Genomic DNA, 18,084 nt, shown 5'->3' with positions numbered 1-18,084 from the left:
TCTTGGCAAGGCACAAATCTCCGATCAACATGGGGAACGTGCCATTTGAGCCAAACGCTACTGATTCCTGATTCCTGATTGCATGGAGCGTGGAGGGCGAAACTTTAAATAAACAAACAAAAATACAGTTTCGCCCGTTGTATTTTTTGCTGTAGTTTAAGAAAGCAATATCGTAGAATCAAAATTTTTTAGGTTAATTTGTTGCGTTTCAAAGCCCTCATTCGCATGTATGAAAAAAGCCTTATGTTTACATTTGTAAGTATCGCCCTTTTCACAAAAAAGCGTTGAAATGAAATCGCAGCTCCTGATATCACGCTATCTCTGAAGTGCATGCGTGCATAATTCCAAATTTTACTTCGACATCGACTTTTTCTAAAGGTGACTTCCCAGTAGTATCCTTGATTTGAATTATTATCGCTAATCCTAATGCCAAAGAACAAATAAAAACCTCTCGAAAACGAACCGTTTGGGAGAATCATCATCATTAATGGAATATTCATTTTCACGAATCTTTTCGATAACCTTCCGTCACTTGCGTTAATGTACTGGGTGCACAGTGCTCTGAAAATCTAGCGAAATTGTCTTAGCGCACCAGCGGGTCTAATTCAGAGCTATCTGCGCGGCGAGTTAAATCTGTCAAGTATATTAAAAATTAATTTCTATTCCATAATTTTCAGTTCAGCAATTCGAGAGATCGTGCTCACCGCAAGCCATGAAAAATAGACTACGTTGTGAAGCGATGGTCCCTATTTATTAAAAAATCAAGGTTAAATAAAAAATTAAACTATTAAAAAATTTCAAATAGTTTATAATTTTCACAAATTAGGAAAAAATGTTTAATAAGCTTTCGTAATATTGTGTAGGAAAAAAGCTGAAAATTTCAGTATTTTCTCTATCTGCAACATATAAACCCTTAAGTATACCAATTAATTGGTATACGAATTGGAATAGGTTCGCCAAATTTTGGAAGAAGTCTATAAAATAACTCCTTGAAAGCTACCTAAAAATTGTTATAGTTCGATGCAATAAAAAAAATCCCCAAAAATGAAATGTACCTATTAATGTGAAACACAGTGAATAATACATACAATAAAGACCCATTTTTATCAATCTCATGGTGACAAAATGGGAACATTGACTAAATCGGGCAATTTATTTTTCTTTATAATAAACTGAAGCTGTTAAAATATTCTTCCCGTCCCTTAATGTAGTCTGATAACTATTTCTGATTATGATGAACTTTTTATTTTTGCATATTTCCATCTTCATGATTATGTTTTCATGTTTTCCTTACATGCTAGAGCCCATCAAACATATGTTCATATTTGGTTGATAAAGTCGGGGTTTCAATGTATTATAATAGATATTCAGCATTTGAAGAAGTTTCTTGTGAACGAGTGTAGAACGACTTTGTTTCTACTTACTTGAAGTCAGCGGCGTAGCCAGAAATTCGGTTTGGTGAAAATCGATCATACTGTCCAAACGGCATAATTCCGAAAAGTTTTAAAATTATGCAGAATTAATTTTTCAGAAAATAGTAACAGAGTTCGTGTCTTTAGCGAATTTGTTGAGACTTTATTGTAGTCATGAATATTAACCTGAGAAAATTCACCATAGATACTTCTTGGACGATATACCGTCAAAATTATTTTATCAAATGATGCGCTGTTTAGCGTTTGTAAAACTCATCGAAGATACTAAACCTCCGAAATTGGCGGTTTCAAAATGATGCTACCTTGACCTTAAATTACTGTTTTTGAACATTTGACTTATACATATAATTGGTCATACAACAAAAATCAAATGCTCATCAAAATCGATCAGGACCTGCTAGAGTCGAATGGAAATCGTCATTTTTCATAAATTTCTCTCTACATTCGGAAAGTGTTATCCTCGTTATTAATCATATTACGTTTCCGCCTCAACTCGACGCATTCCCAAAATAAAAACCTGTTTCAATCCACCTAGTGGTGCAATTGTGCTTTTCTCATTTGTCCAGACTACGATTCCATGGCTGGTTATGTTCAATACAATGGTGGAAATGAATATTACATGTTCAGTACGATTTGCACATACGTACAATGGATCGACAGCCACGATCTTGAGATACTATGTGATACTGAAACATCGCTTAACCGCCGCTGGTTTCAAGCGATGTTTCAGTATCACATAGTAAGATCCGGGAGGTCCAGGTCCTGCCGAAAATTTTCAACTTGTTAAGAAATTTTAAACTAGTTTTAATTTTAAAGTAGCAACCCCTCACTGCATACTCCCTCCGGGCCGATATGATTGACGATTCTTAGAGTGATTGCATAACTTTTCTGTATGAGAAAGGCAGAAATGTACCAAAGTCCAAAAATGTCAATTTTTGTCAAACATTATTTTTTCGAGTTTACATCAAATCTCAATGTTTCATCCATTATAAAGTCATTTGGCATTAAAACTGCAAATTTGATTTTGAAATTTTTTCATTTCAGTTTATATGGGAATTTGCAGTGTGATTGCACTCGTCAACTCGCAACTCCGGAACCGGAAGTCCAATCAATAAAAAATTCAATAGCAGCCGATGGGAAGGTTGTACCTTTCATTTGAGACTAACTTTGTGCAAATCGGTCCAGCCATCTCTGAGAAACAGAGGTCACATTTTTTTCACATACACACATACACACACATACATACATACACACACAGAAATTTTCCTATCTCGACGAACTCAGTCGCTTGGCATATGGCACTCGGCCCTCCCGGTCGGGATTAGACTGACGAATTTTAGAGTGAATGAGAAAGGCAAAAACATTTTTAGCAAATGTTGAAAGTTATGCATTTTTTTTTGGTTAGCAATTCTATGTTTCATAGACATTAAATCAATTTTAACTTCGCTTCCTATTAAATAAAGACCCTTATTACAGTACATCTCTACAAAAACGAGACCAATTTGAAAATAAATCTGGGGATTACAGAACTCTGGAATTTTCTATTGGAATGTTTTCAGGCAGGAATTTGATATTGATGTAATTATACAACTATGAAATCAAGACCAATAGATCAATTACATATCAGGACCCCATTCCGACAATTTATCAAAAGTCCTCATGATGTTTACAACAACAGGTTATCAATCTACGGATCAGATAATTGTTATTGTAATATTGAATTAAATCAGTCTGCATCAATAAATTTTCAACTTCAATTTAATTTTTTTTGGGTGTGGTGGGGTGGGGGGGGGGGGTGGATGTATGGTGTTAAACCCCAAAACCTTCTCTTGGCTACGCCGTTGCTTGGAGTTATTTATTTCGCTTTTCATTTTCCGATATGTTTCAGATCGATCCGATGGTCATAAGTTAGAAAAATTGCAGTCAGAAGGTTCGCACAAATGAACATTTTTGCACTGATAAGTTATCAAGTTCCTTCCAGCCAACTTGGAAGTGTTCGGTGATTATTTCTAGCGGTTGTGGATAGAAAGATGAAATACAAAATTCGATTTATCGAAATAATGTTTGGCTTATTTCAATGGATTATTGTGTGTGTGTATGTATGTATGTACAAAAAGTCATGTAATTATCTCAGCAATGGCTGAACCGATCTTAATGAAACTAGTTTCAAATGAAAGGCCTAACGTTGCCATTTGACACTATTATTTTTGATTTTCGATATGTTGTTTACTTTCTGAGATATGGACGATTTTGTCAAAGCACAGCAGGTTTTTCGCAAATAATTTCCGAACAATATAATATTGCCCAACAAACTGCACATAAATAGAAAGCTTGTAAAATTACCTTTCTATTCAAAATCCGTGCACGAGCGGCGGAGATATTAAACATTTTGTATTTTTAGTCCTCGCTTACCAATTTCCACTAACTAAAAATGAGATTGTTTCATACAGCGTACTGCTTTACTGGTGTTTTAGGGGCAAAACTAAACCGATTTTGAATATCGGGGTATGAAAACACATCTACGTGATTCAAGGAACTCGATGTTGAGAACATTTTGTGAATTACCTTTATAATAAATTAACTATTTCTCAAAAATCAATATATAAGTTCACTTCAAAGACAAAATAATGTGTTGATAAAGAAACAGTGAGTTCTAGTATTTATCCCTTGGATTAGGCATTGCGTTCAATCATGAGGTAAATGTTGGATGGTATATCAATACACAGATCAACAAGTAATTAACCTAATAGTGAGATAAAAGATTTCTCATATAATTATACTCGTGGCCTCACCGAAAGTAAAGTAGTAAGTATGTTTGAAACCCAAAAATCTAGCGAAAATTTAGCTCTTTTGCAAGACTTAGGTTATACTGGTTATGGCGCAAAAATTACTACTTACATTATTTATGATAAGAAATCAATATATCATAATAATATACCTATAAAAATGTCACTGCATTAACCAACATTTGCCATTCCTCACACGCCCCCCCCCCATCTCTCTCTCTCTCTCTCTCTCTCTCTCTCTCTCTTTGTTTCTCTTCTATCGCATCTATCTAGCTATTTCTGTATCCATTTCTAAGTTGTGTGATAAGATCTTCTGCCAATCTGAAATATTTATTAATTGTAATTGCGAAGGTTTGAGAAAACAAAACTATTTTTTGTCTGCTGTTACATCAACTCAACTTTAATTCAATTGTATTCAAAGCCTTTATCTACACTATAATTAAGGAAATTCATGGCTATATCAGAAAAAATATTTGGCTTAACTGGGTAATATGAAAGTTTGACATGAAAATTTCCAAAACAAACATTTCACGTGCGATATTTAAACTATTCGTATCTCTATTGAATTTTGAATGAAACATATGCTCAAAGACTGAAAGCTGAAGCCAGCAGGATTGGATTTGCCATCAACGTTTCGAAGACAAAATACATGAGAGGAAGAGGTTCTAGAGACGACAATGTGAACCTCCCACCCGAGTTCGGATTGACGGTGACGAAATCGAGATGGTCGACGAATTCATGTATTTGGGCTCACTGGTAACCGATGACAATGATAACAGCAGAGAAATTCAGAGACGGATCTTGGCGGGAAATCGTGCCTACTTTGGACTCCGGAGGACGCTCCGGTCGAACAAAATTCGCCGCCGCACGAAGTTGATTATCTACAAGACGCTGATTAGATCGGTGGTCCTCTGCGGCCACGAGACCTGGACTATGTTCGTTGAGGACCAACGCGCCCTTGGAGTTTTCGAACGAAAGGTGTTGCGTACCATCTATGGTGGAGTGCAGATGGAAGACGGAACGTGGCACAGGCGAATAAACCATGAGTTGTATCAGCTGCACATTCGTTATATTGGTACGAACTTTCATGAGAAATAACGGATCAAAGACCAAAAATATCCAGTCTCCCAAAGTATCCACTCTCGATGGGGGGGTGTAACTACAATGTGTCTTCTAACTTATCGTCGTCCATATCTGGATATACTGAGTAGTTTGAACCATTTTTTGTCACAGTATTGGTCTGTATAGGACTTATTTATCCATATTTCTTGCACGAGAATTCCGAACGAAACAATATGAAAGCTATAAGGATGAATGGAAAGAGACTGCATTGCAATCAACTGAATGCATGGCTTTTATGCTATCGACATTTCACACTATTTACTTCAATGCAAATAAAAACTTTTAAATATCTACCTGTCTCATTCACGAATCGCATACTCCCTGTCGTTCTCTGTTCAAGGGGCTTGAAAGCACATGTGACCTTGTCTCACTTTACTATATTCAATTGCGCGTTAAAATACTAGACCAGTAAATTCTATTCTGTACATAAACCTTTTTTTCGGGAATATGTGACCAAAAAGTTGTAGCGGGCCAAATGGCCGTTTACGGTTTCCGTCTACCAAAACGCTCCTCAGGACGTTTTAAACGAGTAGCTTTAGCGCCACCCCCGAAGAGGACCACTCGTCAGGTTAGAATTGCCCAGCAAGAAACCTAACCTCAGGGCAGGTTATAGAAATTGATCCCGAAATGGCGCAAAGGAACGGTAGGTAAACACAAAATGTGAAAAGATGCACTCCGTTTCGCGTATAGATGGAGCCACTACTATGTTTAGCAAAGACGCAAGAGAAATGATCGTTATACCAACTCGAAAGCTCATGCACTAAAAAAACGATCAGTTATCATCACAGGCAGAACTCAGTCGAACACTCTTTCCCTCTCGCTTTGTAAGTAGTAGTGGGAACTAATTCCCGATAGCCCATCGGAGTAAAACAAACACAAAGAAAATTCAAATCTACGGAAACGACGCGAAACGTGAGAAATCTTCTCGAACCAAATTCACTACACGGGAAAGCTAATCAACATAAAAAATACAAACATTGCAGGTAACATTAACTAACAGGAAAACATTTTATTGGACGGATTAAAATACGGCATTTTATTCTTAACCTAGGTTTTATATATTCATTTAGCTGTACATTTTTCCGGTTCCTTCCCTCTCTTTCTAGCTTACCCCTTTTCCTTCTACCTAAGTGCGGTCAAAATTTCTGCTAGCGGATAAAGCTGCGCTGAGCAGTACAAATGCGCGCTCGGCTTTAGCTTTCGAGCGGCAAAGAAAGCTTTCGAAGGTTTGAGTTTTATGTGTGTTGGATCTACGTGCACGGATCAATGATCTATTTTTACTCACATGTGTTATTTCAGGAACAGCGTCGATCTAGCAGAGCTGCATCTCAGCTGGGTGCCGACTGGTATTGCGGCTTCGGCACCGACTTCCTATCGCAAACCTATTCAGCGATGGCGACGAACGGCGTCTACAATGGCGTCGAAATGATGACGCTAATTAGGCCTTTGCCTACCGGGTGTTGAATTCGGCCGACTTTTCAATGATGAAGATTGCCGTCGCTCTAACGAAGCGCGTTGATGGTTTTGCTGCTTCCTTCCGACCTTTTGCCAAAAGCGTCGGGAACTTTCGAAGCCGGAACGTGGGGTCAGCAGGGTGGTAAACGAGACGGGCGGCGTGCCGAGCGTATGCGTCGCTAGAACGCGGATGGCGGAAAATCCCCAAACTTTTGCAATAAAAGAAAAGAAGCCGTCGATCGGCTATTCGACGCTTTGAAGCTTTTTATCACACAACTCAATTATTAATTCTTACCTTCTTTTCACACACAAGTTCGCACGAAATGTAACGAATTCAAATTTGTTGACCGCACAATTCACTGACCGCACTAGCTATGCCTATCGGAAAGGAACTTTTTTAAATAAATTTTATCCTAAAAAACTTCTCACATTTTTAACAACTACCTTTTAAAACACACCGCGATACTAAAAAAAAGAACTTCACACTGCTGCCTCTTCCACGATCAGGATCGAAATGGACGAGTTGCAGTTCTGTAGATCCTCAGATAGGCGTCAAGTGATTCGAGTATTCGTAGTCGGAAGTACGTATTTTTACAAATACTACTCTTTCGACAACCATTTCTCTCGCTTGAATTTTAAGAATACTCTTTCCTCTTAACGCATTCGTATCTATCCATTTCATTCTAATGCGCATTTGGGTTTTGGTGAGACGGAATATTTTTGAAAGTTCATCCGAAATAGGCTAAAATTGCATGCAAGGGAATATTTGTACACAAGCGTCTGAATATTTCTTGATGTGATGCGTTTTGGCATAGTGAGTGTAGTGAACGAATAATGACAAAAATTACGAAAAAGGTGAACATGCTACATCATCCCCTACTAATTGTACGAAAATTTGATTGAATTGCAAAATTCCATCAAATTTTCGTAGGGTTTAATTTTACTGAATTGAAAAATTTGGCTATTGAAATGAAATTCCAAAATAAATATGACAAGCAAACTCATTCAAACATCAACACGCAACAAAAAACATTCATTCAACAATTATAAAAACATTACTTTACTGAAATTTATTAAAATTCCAGAAAATAACAATACTAGAACATTGTTTTCACTTCAGCAATGAATTAGCCGAACCACTGAAAACAATAATCTGTAAAATAAACCGCGACTTGTGGATCCAGAATCATGATCTACTCCAGAATAAATTCCGAATTAATGATCATGTACGTTTTCCACATTATAAACGATAAAAATAAACCTGCAAATCCTGAATAACGATCACTCCAGAATTAATCCCGAAATTCTGATCGTATTCACTCTCCACAATAATAAACCTGTGAATCCTGAATGGCAATCCCTCCAGAGTATACTCCGAAACTCTGATTGCATTCATTTTCCACAATAAATTCGTCTTGCGCTATGAAAAACCCTCCAGAAATAATAATCCGAAAAACTGATTATCATAAACACAAAACGTCAAATCGAAAATATTATATTTTCGACGAAACTAACAATACCAATTTACTTCTCAATCACTCACATGCATACTGGGAGCAAATCGTCACTCACTCCCGTAACTCATTCACTCCTAGTGCATTGCAAACAAAACGGAACAAAAATGAAAAACAAATGTCAAAATGAAATACAGTGATGGCGGCGGTGTTTACGACTGTTCAGGAGAATTTTTGTTCCGGCCGAATTTTTTTAATTAATCCAGCGAATCAACAGGAATTCCAGCGGAAATCTCAAGGAAGTATAATTTACTTTGTGTCGTGTCGTTGTTTTGCTCATTTGAGCTATTTAATTTCAGAGACGCGGCGATTTGTCCTCTGTGTTTTCAGGTACTTTGGCGGAAATTGTTCTACCGATGGTTAAAATGCGAATACATCTACTACAAAAACGTAACATGCAACCAAATAATCAAAAATAAAAAAAAAATACAACGGAGAGAAAAATATTGAAAAAATAACTATGAAGAGAGGAGATACTAAATTGAAGGCATGCAAATGATTTGGATAAAAAATAAGAAGAAGAAACAATGAATTAATCGTGAGTCTGAACGATTAGCTAACAGAAACTTAAACTAACAATACATTTGACGTAGGGCGTTAGGCGCGTACTAATCACTAATTTACAGTATTTACATGGGGAAGTAAGTCCTCTTTGTTTATTGATTATTTCTTCTCCGTTTGGGTTTTTTGATGGATTTTTTCTTAATTTCTCGGTTGCTTCGTATGAAGTGAGCATAGCTTGAGATCCATCTTAAACCCTCTCGTGAGGTCTGATCACACTTTACTGTGATCGAAGAAGTCCAGAAAGTTTCCTAGAGAATGACTCCAAGAATCGGCTTTTGATGGCTTCAGAGTCGTGCTCATTCTCGCTCTTATAGGAAACATATACTTTTTTGTTTTTTGAAGTCATCGCCAGGCTCACTTTAAACATTCGTTTGTTAACTACTGTTGACAGGTCATCGCCTTGGCTCGTTCTTACTCTTCATGAATCCTACTACTTTCTTGAAATCAACGCACGGATTCCTCTTTAGCTATCTCAAAGTAAATGATTCAAGTAGTATTCGTGGGTTTCCTTTCTTGAAATATTTTTTTAAGTTCTTGTCTCTCACGATACATAGCTTGGAAATTAATGGGTGGTGTTGTTCTGTAATGTTCAAAAATGACCCCGGAGGTGTTTTATTATGACATGCATGTAGTTACTCCGTAGAGCTTCATAGCTGGAAGAAGTGGGTCTTATTTTACAACACGATTTCAATACTGACCCGAAGGTGTTTTCTTTGAAAGTGTAATGTGGTTACTCCGTAGAGCTACATAGCTGGAAATCGTTGGGTGTTAGTATTGTACAACACAGTTTCAATATTGACCCGAAGGTGTTTTGTTATGAAACGGATTCATTTTGTCACTCCGAAGAGTTTCATAGCTGAGAATAGGGTGTTGTTACTACATAACAATGGTTCAGTATTGACCCGAAGGTGTTTTATTATGAAACGAGTTCATTTTGTCACTCCGAAGAGTTTCATAGCTGAGAATGTTTTACTTGGGCAAATGGATCTTCTTCAGGTGATTCCCGTAGAAGACGCCAAGTCGCTTCCCAGTCGAATCTTCAAGCTCGTAGCAGTGTTTTGTATATATAATTTCCTGACTACGGCGAGATCTTAATTTATCGGGAAGGTTTATATTTATTGGTTTTCGTCTATCAAGCGGACGGTACACCAACCGTGTTAGATTTTGGAAATAATTGTCCCAATTGTAGTTAAGGTGCAACTTTTGCATTTCCTTATAATATTCACCATTTTTTCCAAAATCATTTTTGACCTTAAGTGAATCGTTCAGCTTTTTGACTTTGAGTAACTCTATTGCGTTATTAGACAATCCTCTGGGCAAGTTTATTGACTCGCTGTTATTTTTCAAAAGCTTTTGATCGAAACTATTAATTCCATGTCCGATTTCATTCAGAATTGACATGCCTTCTGCAGTGTCGCGGTTGGGTTGCTCGCATCTGATAATATGCAGTTCTAGTTGGCTTTCAACTTGATTACTATCTTCTAATGGTTCCATACCCGAATTAATGGTATCATAATTGTCGCAGAAACTTTGGGTTTGTTCATCTACTTTGTGTGCATTAGGAAGATTACATGGCGAGTTTTCCGTAATGACTGGGATGTCAGGCCGAACTTCTAGCTCGACCTCACGACTACCTTCTAGCTCGACACTACAATTAGTTTCTAGCTCGACCTCAATACTATTAATTTGTACCTGGTTCATCAAAGCTTCGAGTTCTACAATCCTCTGCAGCAAATCTTCATATGAAGGTTCCACTGCCTCTACTTTATCGACGTAGCCAGATAATCTAGTTAATTGAGCATTGTCTACCTCTTCGTCTGCTGAAGACTGGGATTCCTCCTCTGACGTAGTTTGCAGTTCATAGGAAGCTTTTCTAAGAATTTTGCTGATTCTCGTCAAAAGTTCCCTACGCGATTTCTCAGTTTCAAAATATCTTGGTTCTCCCCTAAGGGTTCTAAGATAATAATGCCTTAACCGCGATATCAATTCCGCATTCGCTCCTGCCAGCAATTCTATCTCAATTAGATAAACTTGATCAAGGATATCATCTATTTCATATTCAAATCTGTAAGGAGGCATATACGTTTTGCTTTCCTTCTGATCTTACAAAAATAATCGACGTAAAAGTCTTAATTTCGACTGTCTTGTCTTCTGTCTGTCTGTCGTACGATTTCGCAGAAGTAGCTCATAGTCCACTTCAACATTTAGTAAATGGTTTGGATTTGGAAATTTCATTGTTCTTTGCCAAATTCAAAAGTTAAATTCAACCAATTTGCAATTCAGATTAGGTTCACTCACTTAGTTCAATGCCTTGTTTATATTAAGTTTAAAAAATTAAATGTGTACCCATAAATTTAAGCTTAACAAAGAATGGAAGAATATATGTACAGAAACTAGAGAAAATGAATTTTTATAGACCAACAATATTCAAGACGTATGTACAAATATAAAAACAGAAGAATAAACGTTATAAAAATGCCCAATTTTGCTTTTGATTTCAACAAATCCGAAAAAAAATTACCCGAAATCGTTATGTATTTTTTTGAGAAAATGCAGCTCCCAAACCACAACTAAAAAAAATCCAATACTAGATTAACTCAAGATGCAAATTGCATTACCTGAGTCCGCAAAATTTTAGCCTTTTTTTAAAATTGGATGCCAAAATGTGATACGCGCAACAGGAAAAAAATTGCCCCACGTTGGGCGCCAAAATGTAGCGGGCCAAATGGCCGTTTACGGTTTCCGTCTACCAAAACGCTCCTCAGGACGTTTTAAACGAGTAGCTTTAGCGCCACCCCCGAAGAGGACCACTCGTCAGGTTAGAATTGCCCAGCATGAAACCTAACCTCAGGGCAGGTTATGGAAATTGATCCCGAAATGGCGCAAAGGAACGGTAGGTAAACACAAAATGTGAAAAGATGCACTCCGTTTCGCGTATAGATGGAGCCACTACTATGTTTAGCAAAGACGCAAGAGAAATGATCATTATACCAACTCGAAAGCTCATGCACTAAAAAAACGATCAGTGATCATCACAGGCAGAACTCAGTCGAACACTCTTTCCCTCTCGCTTTGTAAGTAGTAGTGGGGACTAATTCCCGATAGCCCATCGGAGTAAAACAAACACAAAGAAAATTCAAATCTACGGAAACGACGCGAAACGTGAGAAATCTTCTCGAACCAAATTCACTACACGGGAAAGCTAATCAACATAAAAAATACAAACATTGCAGGTAACATTAACTAACAGGAAAACATTTTATTGGACGGATTAAAATACGGCATTTTATTCTTAACCTAGGTTTTATATATTCATTTAGCTGTACATTTTTCCGGTTCCTTCCCTCTCTTTCTAGCTTACCCCTTTTCCTTCTACCTAAGTGCGGTCAAAATTTCTGCTAGCGGATAAAGCTGCGCTGAGCAGTACAAATGCGCGCTCGGCTTTAGCTTTCGAGCGGCAAAGAAAGCTTTCGAAGGTTTGAGTTTTATGTGTGTTGGATCTACGTGCACAGGAACAGCGTCGATCTAGCAGAGCTGCATCTCAGCTGGGTGCCGACTGCTATTGCGGCTTCGGCACCGACTTCCTATCGCAAACCTATTCAGCGATGGCGACGAACGGCGTCTACAATGGCGTCGCAATGATGACGCTAATTAGGCCTTTGCCTACCGGGTGTTGAATTCGGCCGACTTTTCAATGATGAAGATGGCCGTCGCTCTAACGAAGCGCGTTGATGGTTTTGCTGCTTCCTTCCGACCTTTTGCCAAAAGCGTCGGGAACTTTCGAAGCCGGAACGTGGGGTCAGCAGGGTGGTAAACGAGACGGGCGGCGTGCCGAGCGTATGCGTCGCTAGAACGCGTATGGCGGAAAATCCCCAAACTTTTGCAATAAAAGAAAAGAAGCCGTCGATCGGCTATTCGACGCTTTGAAGCTTTTTATCACACAACTCAATTATTAATTCTTACCTTCTTTTCACACACAAGTTCGCACGAAATGTAACGAATTCAAATTTGTTGACCGCACAATTCACTGACCGCACTAGCTATGCCTATCGGAAAGGAACTTTTTTAAATAAATTTTATCCTAAAAAACTTCTCACATTTTTAACAACTACCTTTTAAAACACACCGCGATACTAAAAAAAGAACTTCACACTGCTGCCTCTTCCACGATCAGGATCGAAATGGACGAGTTGCAGTTCTGTAGATCCTCAGATAGGCGTCAAGTGATTCGAGTATTCGTAGTCGGAAGTACGTATTTTTACAAATACTACTCTTTCGACAACCATTTCTCTCGCTTGAATTTTAAGAATACTCTTTCCTCTTAACACATTCGTATCTATCCATTTCATTCTAATGCGCATTTGGGTTTTGGTGAGACGGAATATTTTTGAAAGTTCATCCGAAACAGGCTAAAATTGCATGCAAGGGAATATTTGTACACAAGCGTCTGAATATTTCTTGATGTGATGCGTTTTGGCATAGTGAGTGTAGTGAACGAATAATGACAAAAATTACGAAAAAGGTGAACATGCTACAAAGTAAACTTCGAATTCCAAATCAAATTGAACGTTCCAGGTTCCTGATAACTAATTAAGGTCCAACAATAAAGTAGAAACACCAGAAAATCCTCAAACAACGCGTCAAGTAAAGAAGCATGAAAACAAAAAGAATAAAACCAAAAAAAATGGAAGCCCTAGAAAGTCCATTGCAAATTTATTAACCTTTTCTCAGAAGATGGTATTTTCAAAAACATTTCAAAACTTTCTGATGCAATGGTTCTCAAATTCGTACAATCCGGTTTATTCATTTTCTTTATTCAAAAATGTTTTTAGCTTCAAATATATGACCATTTCATTTCAATTAATTATTTCATTCAGCATATTTTTATTCGTTTTGTTCATCTCCGTTCATTTTACTTATTTTATTCGTTTCATTCTTTGGATTCACTCTGATCAGTTTATTCTTTTTGTGCATTTTACTCATATTATTCATTTAACTTATTTTATTCATTGTTTTCATTGTATGTATTTTATTCATTTTTTTCCAGTTTATTCATTTTGTTCAGTTTCTTCATTTTAATAATCTGACTACTTTTTCAGTTTTAATCACTTCATCCAAATAATTTATTTGATTCAATTTATTTCTTTATATTGATTTATAACCTTTTACCATTGTTTAATTTTTCATTTTAATCAATGCATTTTATTCTGCTCATTTCCTTCATTTTATTCATTTCATCACTTCAGTTCATTTTGTTTATTTGATTCGTTTGTTTTATTTATACATTTCATTTATTTTTTACTTTATTCATTTTGTTCATCCATTCTTTTTATTCATTTGATCCATTTCATTAATTTGATTCATTGTATTCAATGGATGAATTAAATCAATTTGATTCATTTGATTCATTTGATTCATTTGAATCATTTGAATCATTTGATTCATTTGATTCATTTGATTCATTTGATTCATTTTATTCATATCATTCAGCATATTTTTATTCGTTTTGTTCATTTCCGTTCACTTTACTTATTTTATTCGTTTCATTCTTTGGATTCACTCTGATCAGTTTATTCTTTTTGTGCATTTTACTCATATCATTCATTTAACTAATTTTATTCATTGTTTTCATTGTATGTATTTTATTCATTTTTTTTCCAGTTTATTCATTTTGTTCAGTTTCTTCATTTTAATAATCTGACTACTTTTTCAGTTTTAATCACTTCATCCAAATAATTTATTTGATTCAATTTATTTCTTTATATTGATTTATAACCTTTTACCATTGTTTAATTTTTCATTTTAATCAATGCATTTTATTCTGCTCATTTCCTTCATTTTATTCATTTCATCACTTCAGTTCATTTTGTTTATTTGATTCGTTTGTTTTATTTATACATTTCATTTATTTTTTACTTTATTCATTTTGTTCATCCATTCTTTTTATTCATTTGATCCATTTCATTAATTTGATTCATTGTATTCAATGGATGAATTAAATCAATTTGATTCATTTAATTCATTTGATTCATTTGATTCATGTGATTCATTTGATTCATTTGATTCATTTGATTCATGTGATTCATTTGATTCATTTGATTCATTTGATTCATTTTATTCATATCATTAATTTTATGCATTTCATGTTCAGTCATTCGTTATATTTCAATCAATTTGTTAGTATGAGTCAATTTATTTTATTAATCTTATAACTATTTCTAAATATAATCTTAATTTTTATTTAATAACCTAATCTAATTTGATTCGCGTATTTTATAATTTTGATTTATATGAATTTTTCTACTTATTTTATGAATTTACAAGCCTATTATTTCATTTTTTACTTTACTTTTTTATTTCGGTCGTTTTGTTGATTTCTATAATTTATTCAGTTTATTCGAGATTTTATTCGTGCAAGGCTAGAAACTGTTTTCATCCCACCTCTAGTTGGGTGCCTACTTCTCGTGAGTTCTGCAAACTAATCCAATAGTGAAATGTGTAAGAAATGTCTCATCTCACTGCTAGGTGGGTTAAATCGGTTTTTGGCATATTTCTGGCAATGGGAAATGATAAAAATCTTTCGTCCGCATTTAATGTTAAATATCTCTTTTGATAATAGTCCGATTTCAACAATCTATAGCTTGTTCGAAAGGTATTCGTTAAAGCTGTCTAAAACATATAAATTGTTAATCTATATTGTCAATTTCGGCAGATAATTCAAAAAAACTGCAAAAAACGCCATTTTTGCGCATTCAAACATTCATATCTTGGAAAATAAACATCAGAATCAAAAACAAATTTATAGCGTTCTTACTGTTTCTTAGTTCTTTCATTTAAAATTGGTTTGGATAAGATCGGTTCAGCCACTGCTGAGAAACACGAATGAGAATTTATCCGTTACATACACACACAGACATTGTCCCAAATCGTCGAGCTGAGTCGATTGGGATATAAGACTCGGCCCTCCGGGCCTCGGAAAAAATCTTGAAAGTTTGAGCAAATTCTACACATTTCTTTTATAAGAAATGTAAAACGCTTTTAATCCACCTAACAGTGTGATGAGACATTTCTTATAACTCTTATCACTCTCTTCGGATATTATATCGTTTGAGAACATTTAGAACTTGATGCTTCGCGATGTTTTTGATAACACATACTACATGAGATAGTGGCAGGACTCAGAGAATCGCTCAAATCAGCATAGGACAACATCAGTGCTAGAAATCTCAAACCAAATCAATGGGAAAGCGAAAAAATGGCCCATAAAATAAAATATCTAAATTGTGGTGGGAAAACTGAATTTTCCTATATATTGTACTGGGGTTATATATTGTACTGAGCCAAAAAAATCGAATTTTTTTTGAATCGATTTGAAGTTTATACTTTACTCAAATTTCCAACGCGACTGAGAACTAAGAAATCAACGCTTTTTCTTGAAAAGGGCGATACTAGCAGTGATACCATTCAAAGAAAATCAACAGTAAATATTTCCAGACTTGGTTTTATGTCCTATTTAAGAACTATTGTGTTTTTTACATCCTAGATTGCATGATTCAGTGATCGAAACCCAAAACTTCATAAAGTATTTGAAAGCATCAAATTAAAATTTGTTTTACATTTCTTATAAAAGAAATGTATAGAATTCGCTCAAACTTTCAAGATTTTTTCCGAGGCCTCGACGAGCTCGACGATTTGGGACAATGTCTGTGTGTGTGTGTCTGTGTGTGTATGTAACGGACAAATTCTCATTCGTGTTTCTCAGCAATGGCTGAACCGATCTTATCCAAACTAATTTTAAATGAAAGAACTAAAAAACAGTAAGAACGCTATTAATTTGTTTTTGATTCTGATGTTTAGTTTCTAAGATATGAAAGTTTAAATGCGTAAAAATGGCGTTTTTGCAGTTTTTTTGAATTATCTGCCGAAATTAACAATATAGATTAACAATTTATATGTATAGATAGCCTTAACGAATACCTTTCGAACAAGCTATAGATTGTTGAAATCGGACTATTATCAAAAGAGATATTTAACATTAAATGCGGACGAAAGATTTTTATCATTTCCCATTGCCAGAAATATGACCAAAAACATATAATCTATTATTAACGCCAAAACGGCTTATTTTAGGTCAATAGTATCTTCGGAGAATTTAATGGAGGCAATATGCCCTTTCTTTTGGTATTGTGCTTTTGCTGATTAATCCCCCTATAAGTGAGATATTTTCACACATTTTCTTGGAAGCGATTATATCGAAATGATGCTTTCAGCAAATTTGTAGCTCTTACTTTTGCGAATAACTTTACTGAAGACTTCAAATATCTATTTTGAATGCTTTAAAAGTTATGGCTTGTTGTTTGTGGATCACCCTTTGTCGCCTATTTTTTTTCAATATAGTAATAATCCATTGAAATAAGCCAAACATTATTTCGATTTTTGCAATTTTTCTAACTTATGACCATCGGATCTGAAACATATCGGAAAATGGAAAGCAAAATAAATAACTCCAAGCAACGGCGCAGCCAAGAGAAGGTTTTGATGTTCAACACCATAAACCCCATTGCATGAAACATTGAGATGTTTGACAAAAATTGACTTTTTTGGACTTTGGTACATTTTTGCCTTTCCTATATAGAAAGGTTATGCAATCACTCTAAAAATCGACAATCATACCGGCCCGGAGGGAGTATGCAGTGAGGGGTTGCTACTTTAAAATTAAAACTAGTTTAAAATTTCTTAACAAGTTGAAAATTTTCGGCAGGACCTGGACCTCCCGGATCTTTCTCCATGATCCACCGCTGGTTTCAAGCGATGTTTCAGTATCACATAGTATCTCAAGATCGTGGCTGTCGATCCATTGTATGTATGTGCAAATCGTACTGAACATGGAATATTCATTTCCACCATTGTATTGAACATAACCAGCCATGGAATCGTAGTCTGGACAAATGAGAAAAGCACAATTGCACCACTAGGTGGATTAAAACAGGTTTTTATTTTGGGAATGCGTCGAGTTGAGACGAAAACGTAATATGATTAATAACGAGGATAACACTTTCCGAATGTAGAGAGAAATTTATGAAAAATGACGATTTCCATTCGACTCTAGCAGGTCCTGATCGATTTTGATGAGCATTTGATTTTTGTTGTATGACCAATTATATGTATAGGTCAAATGTTTAAAAACAGTAATTTAAGGTTTGAAACCGC

The 18,084-nt window shown here is 35.7% G+C and overlaps 2 protein-coding genes across 6 annotated transcripts in view; both read right to left on the bottom strand.

Annotated features, from left to right (window-relative positions):
* The window catches only part of LOC131683009 (uncharacterized), a 515,866-nt gene that overhangs the window by 249,297 nt on the left and 248,485 nt on the right, over positions 1-18,084 (bottom strand). The gene's annotated exons all lie outside the window — the stretch shown is intronic.
* On the bottom strand, positions 1,002-14,229 carry LOC131683010 (uncharacterized). 2 transcript variants are annotated; one of them, XR_009304317.1, is made up of 2 exons: positions 7,092-14,229; positions 1,002-7,039 (listed from the first exon to the last, which is right to left on the bottom strand). XR_009304317.1 is itself a non-coding variant. In XM_058964838.1 (2 exons), the coding sequence occupies exon 2, from the start codon at positions 10,951-10,953 to the stop codon at positions 9,844-9,846; it is 1,110 nt and encodes a 369-aa protein (XP_058820821.1). In that variant the 5' UTR covers positions 10,954-12,920; positions 12,987-14,229; the 3' UTR covers positions 1,002-9,843. The 2 variants fall into 2 exon arrangements, 1 of the variants encoding a protein (XP_058820821.1); XM_058964838.1 differs by having other exon boundaries at positions 1,002-12,920; positions 12,987-14,229.

This window comes from Topomyia yanbarensis, chromosome 2, assembly GCF_030247195.1.
Source record: "Topomyia yanbarensis strain Yona2022 chromosome 2, ASM3024719v1, whole genome shotgun sequence".
In the NCBI taxonomy this organism is placed as follows: Eukaryota; Metazoa; Arthropoda; class Insecta; order Diptera; family Culicidae; genus Topomyia; species Topomyia yanbarensis.
Note: the sequence above shows the minus strand (reverse complement) of the source record. Positions and strands in the feature narration are given on the sequence as shown.

Coding starts and splice junctions, on each gene's coding strand:
- LOC131683010 (XM_058964838.1), bottom strand. CDS start 10,953: ATGCCTCCTTACAGATTTGAATATGAAATAGATGATATCCTTGATCAA.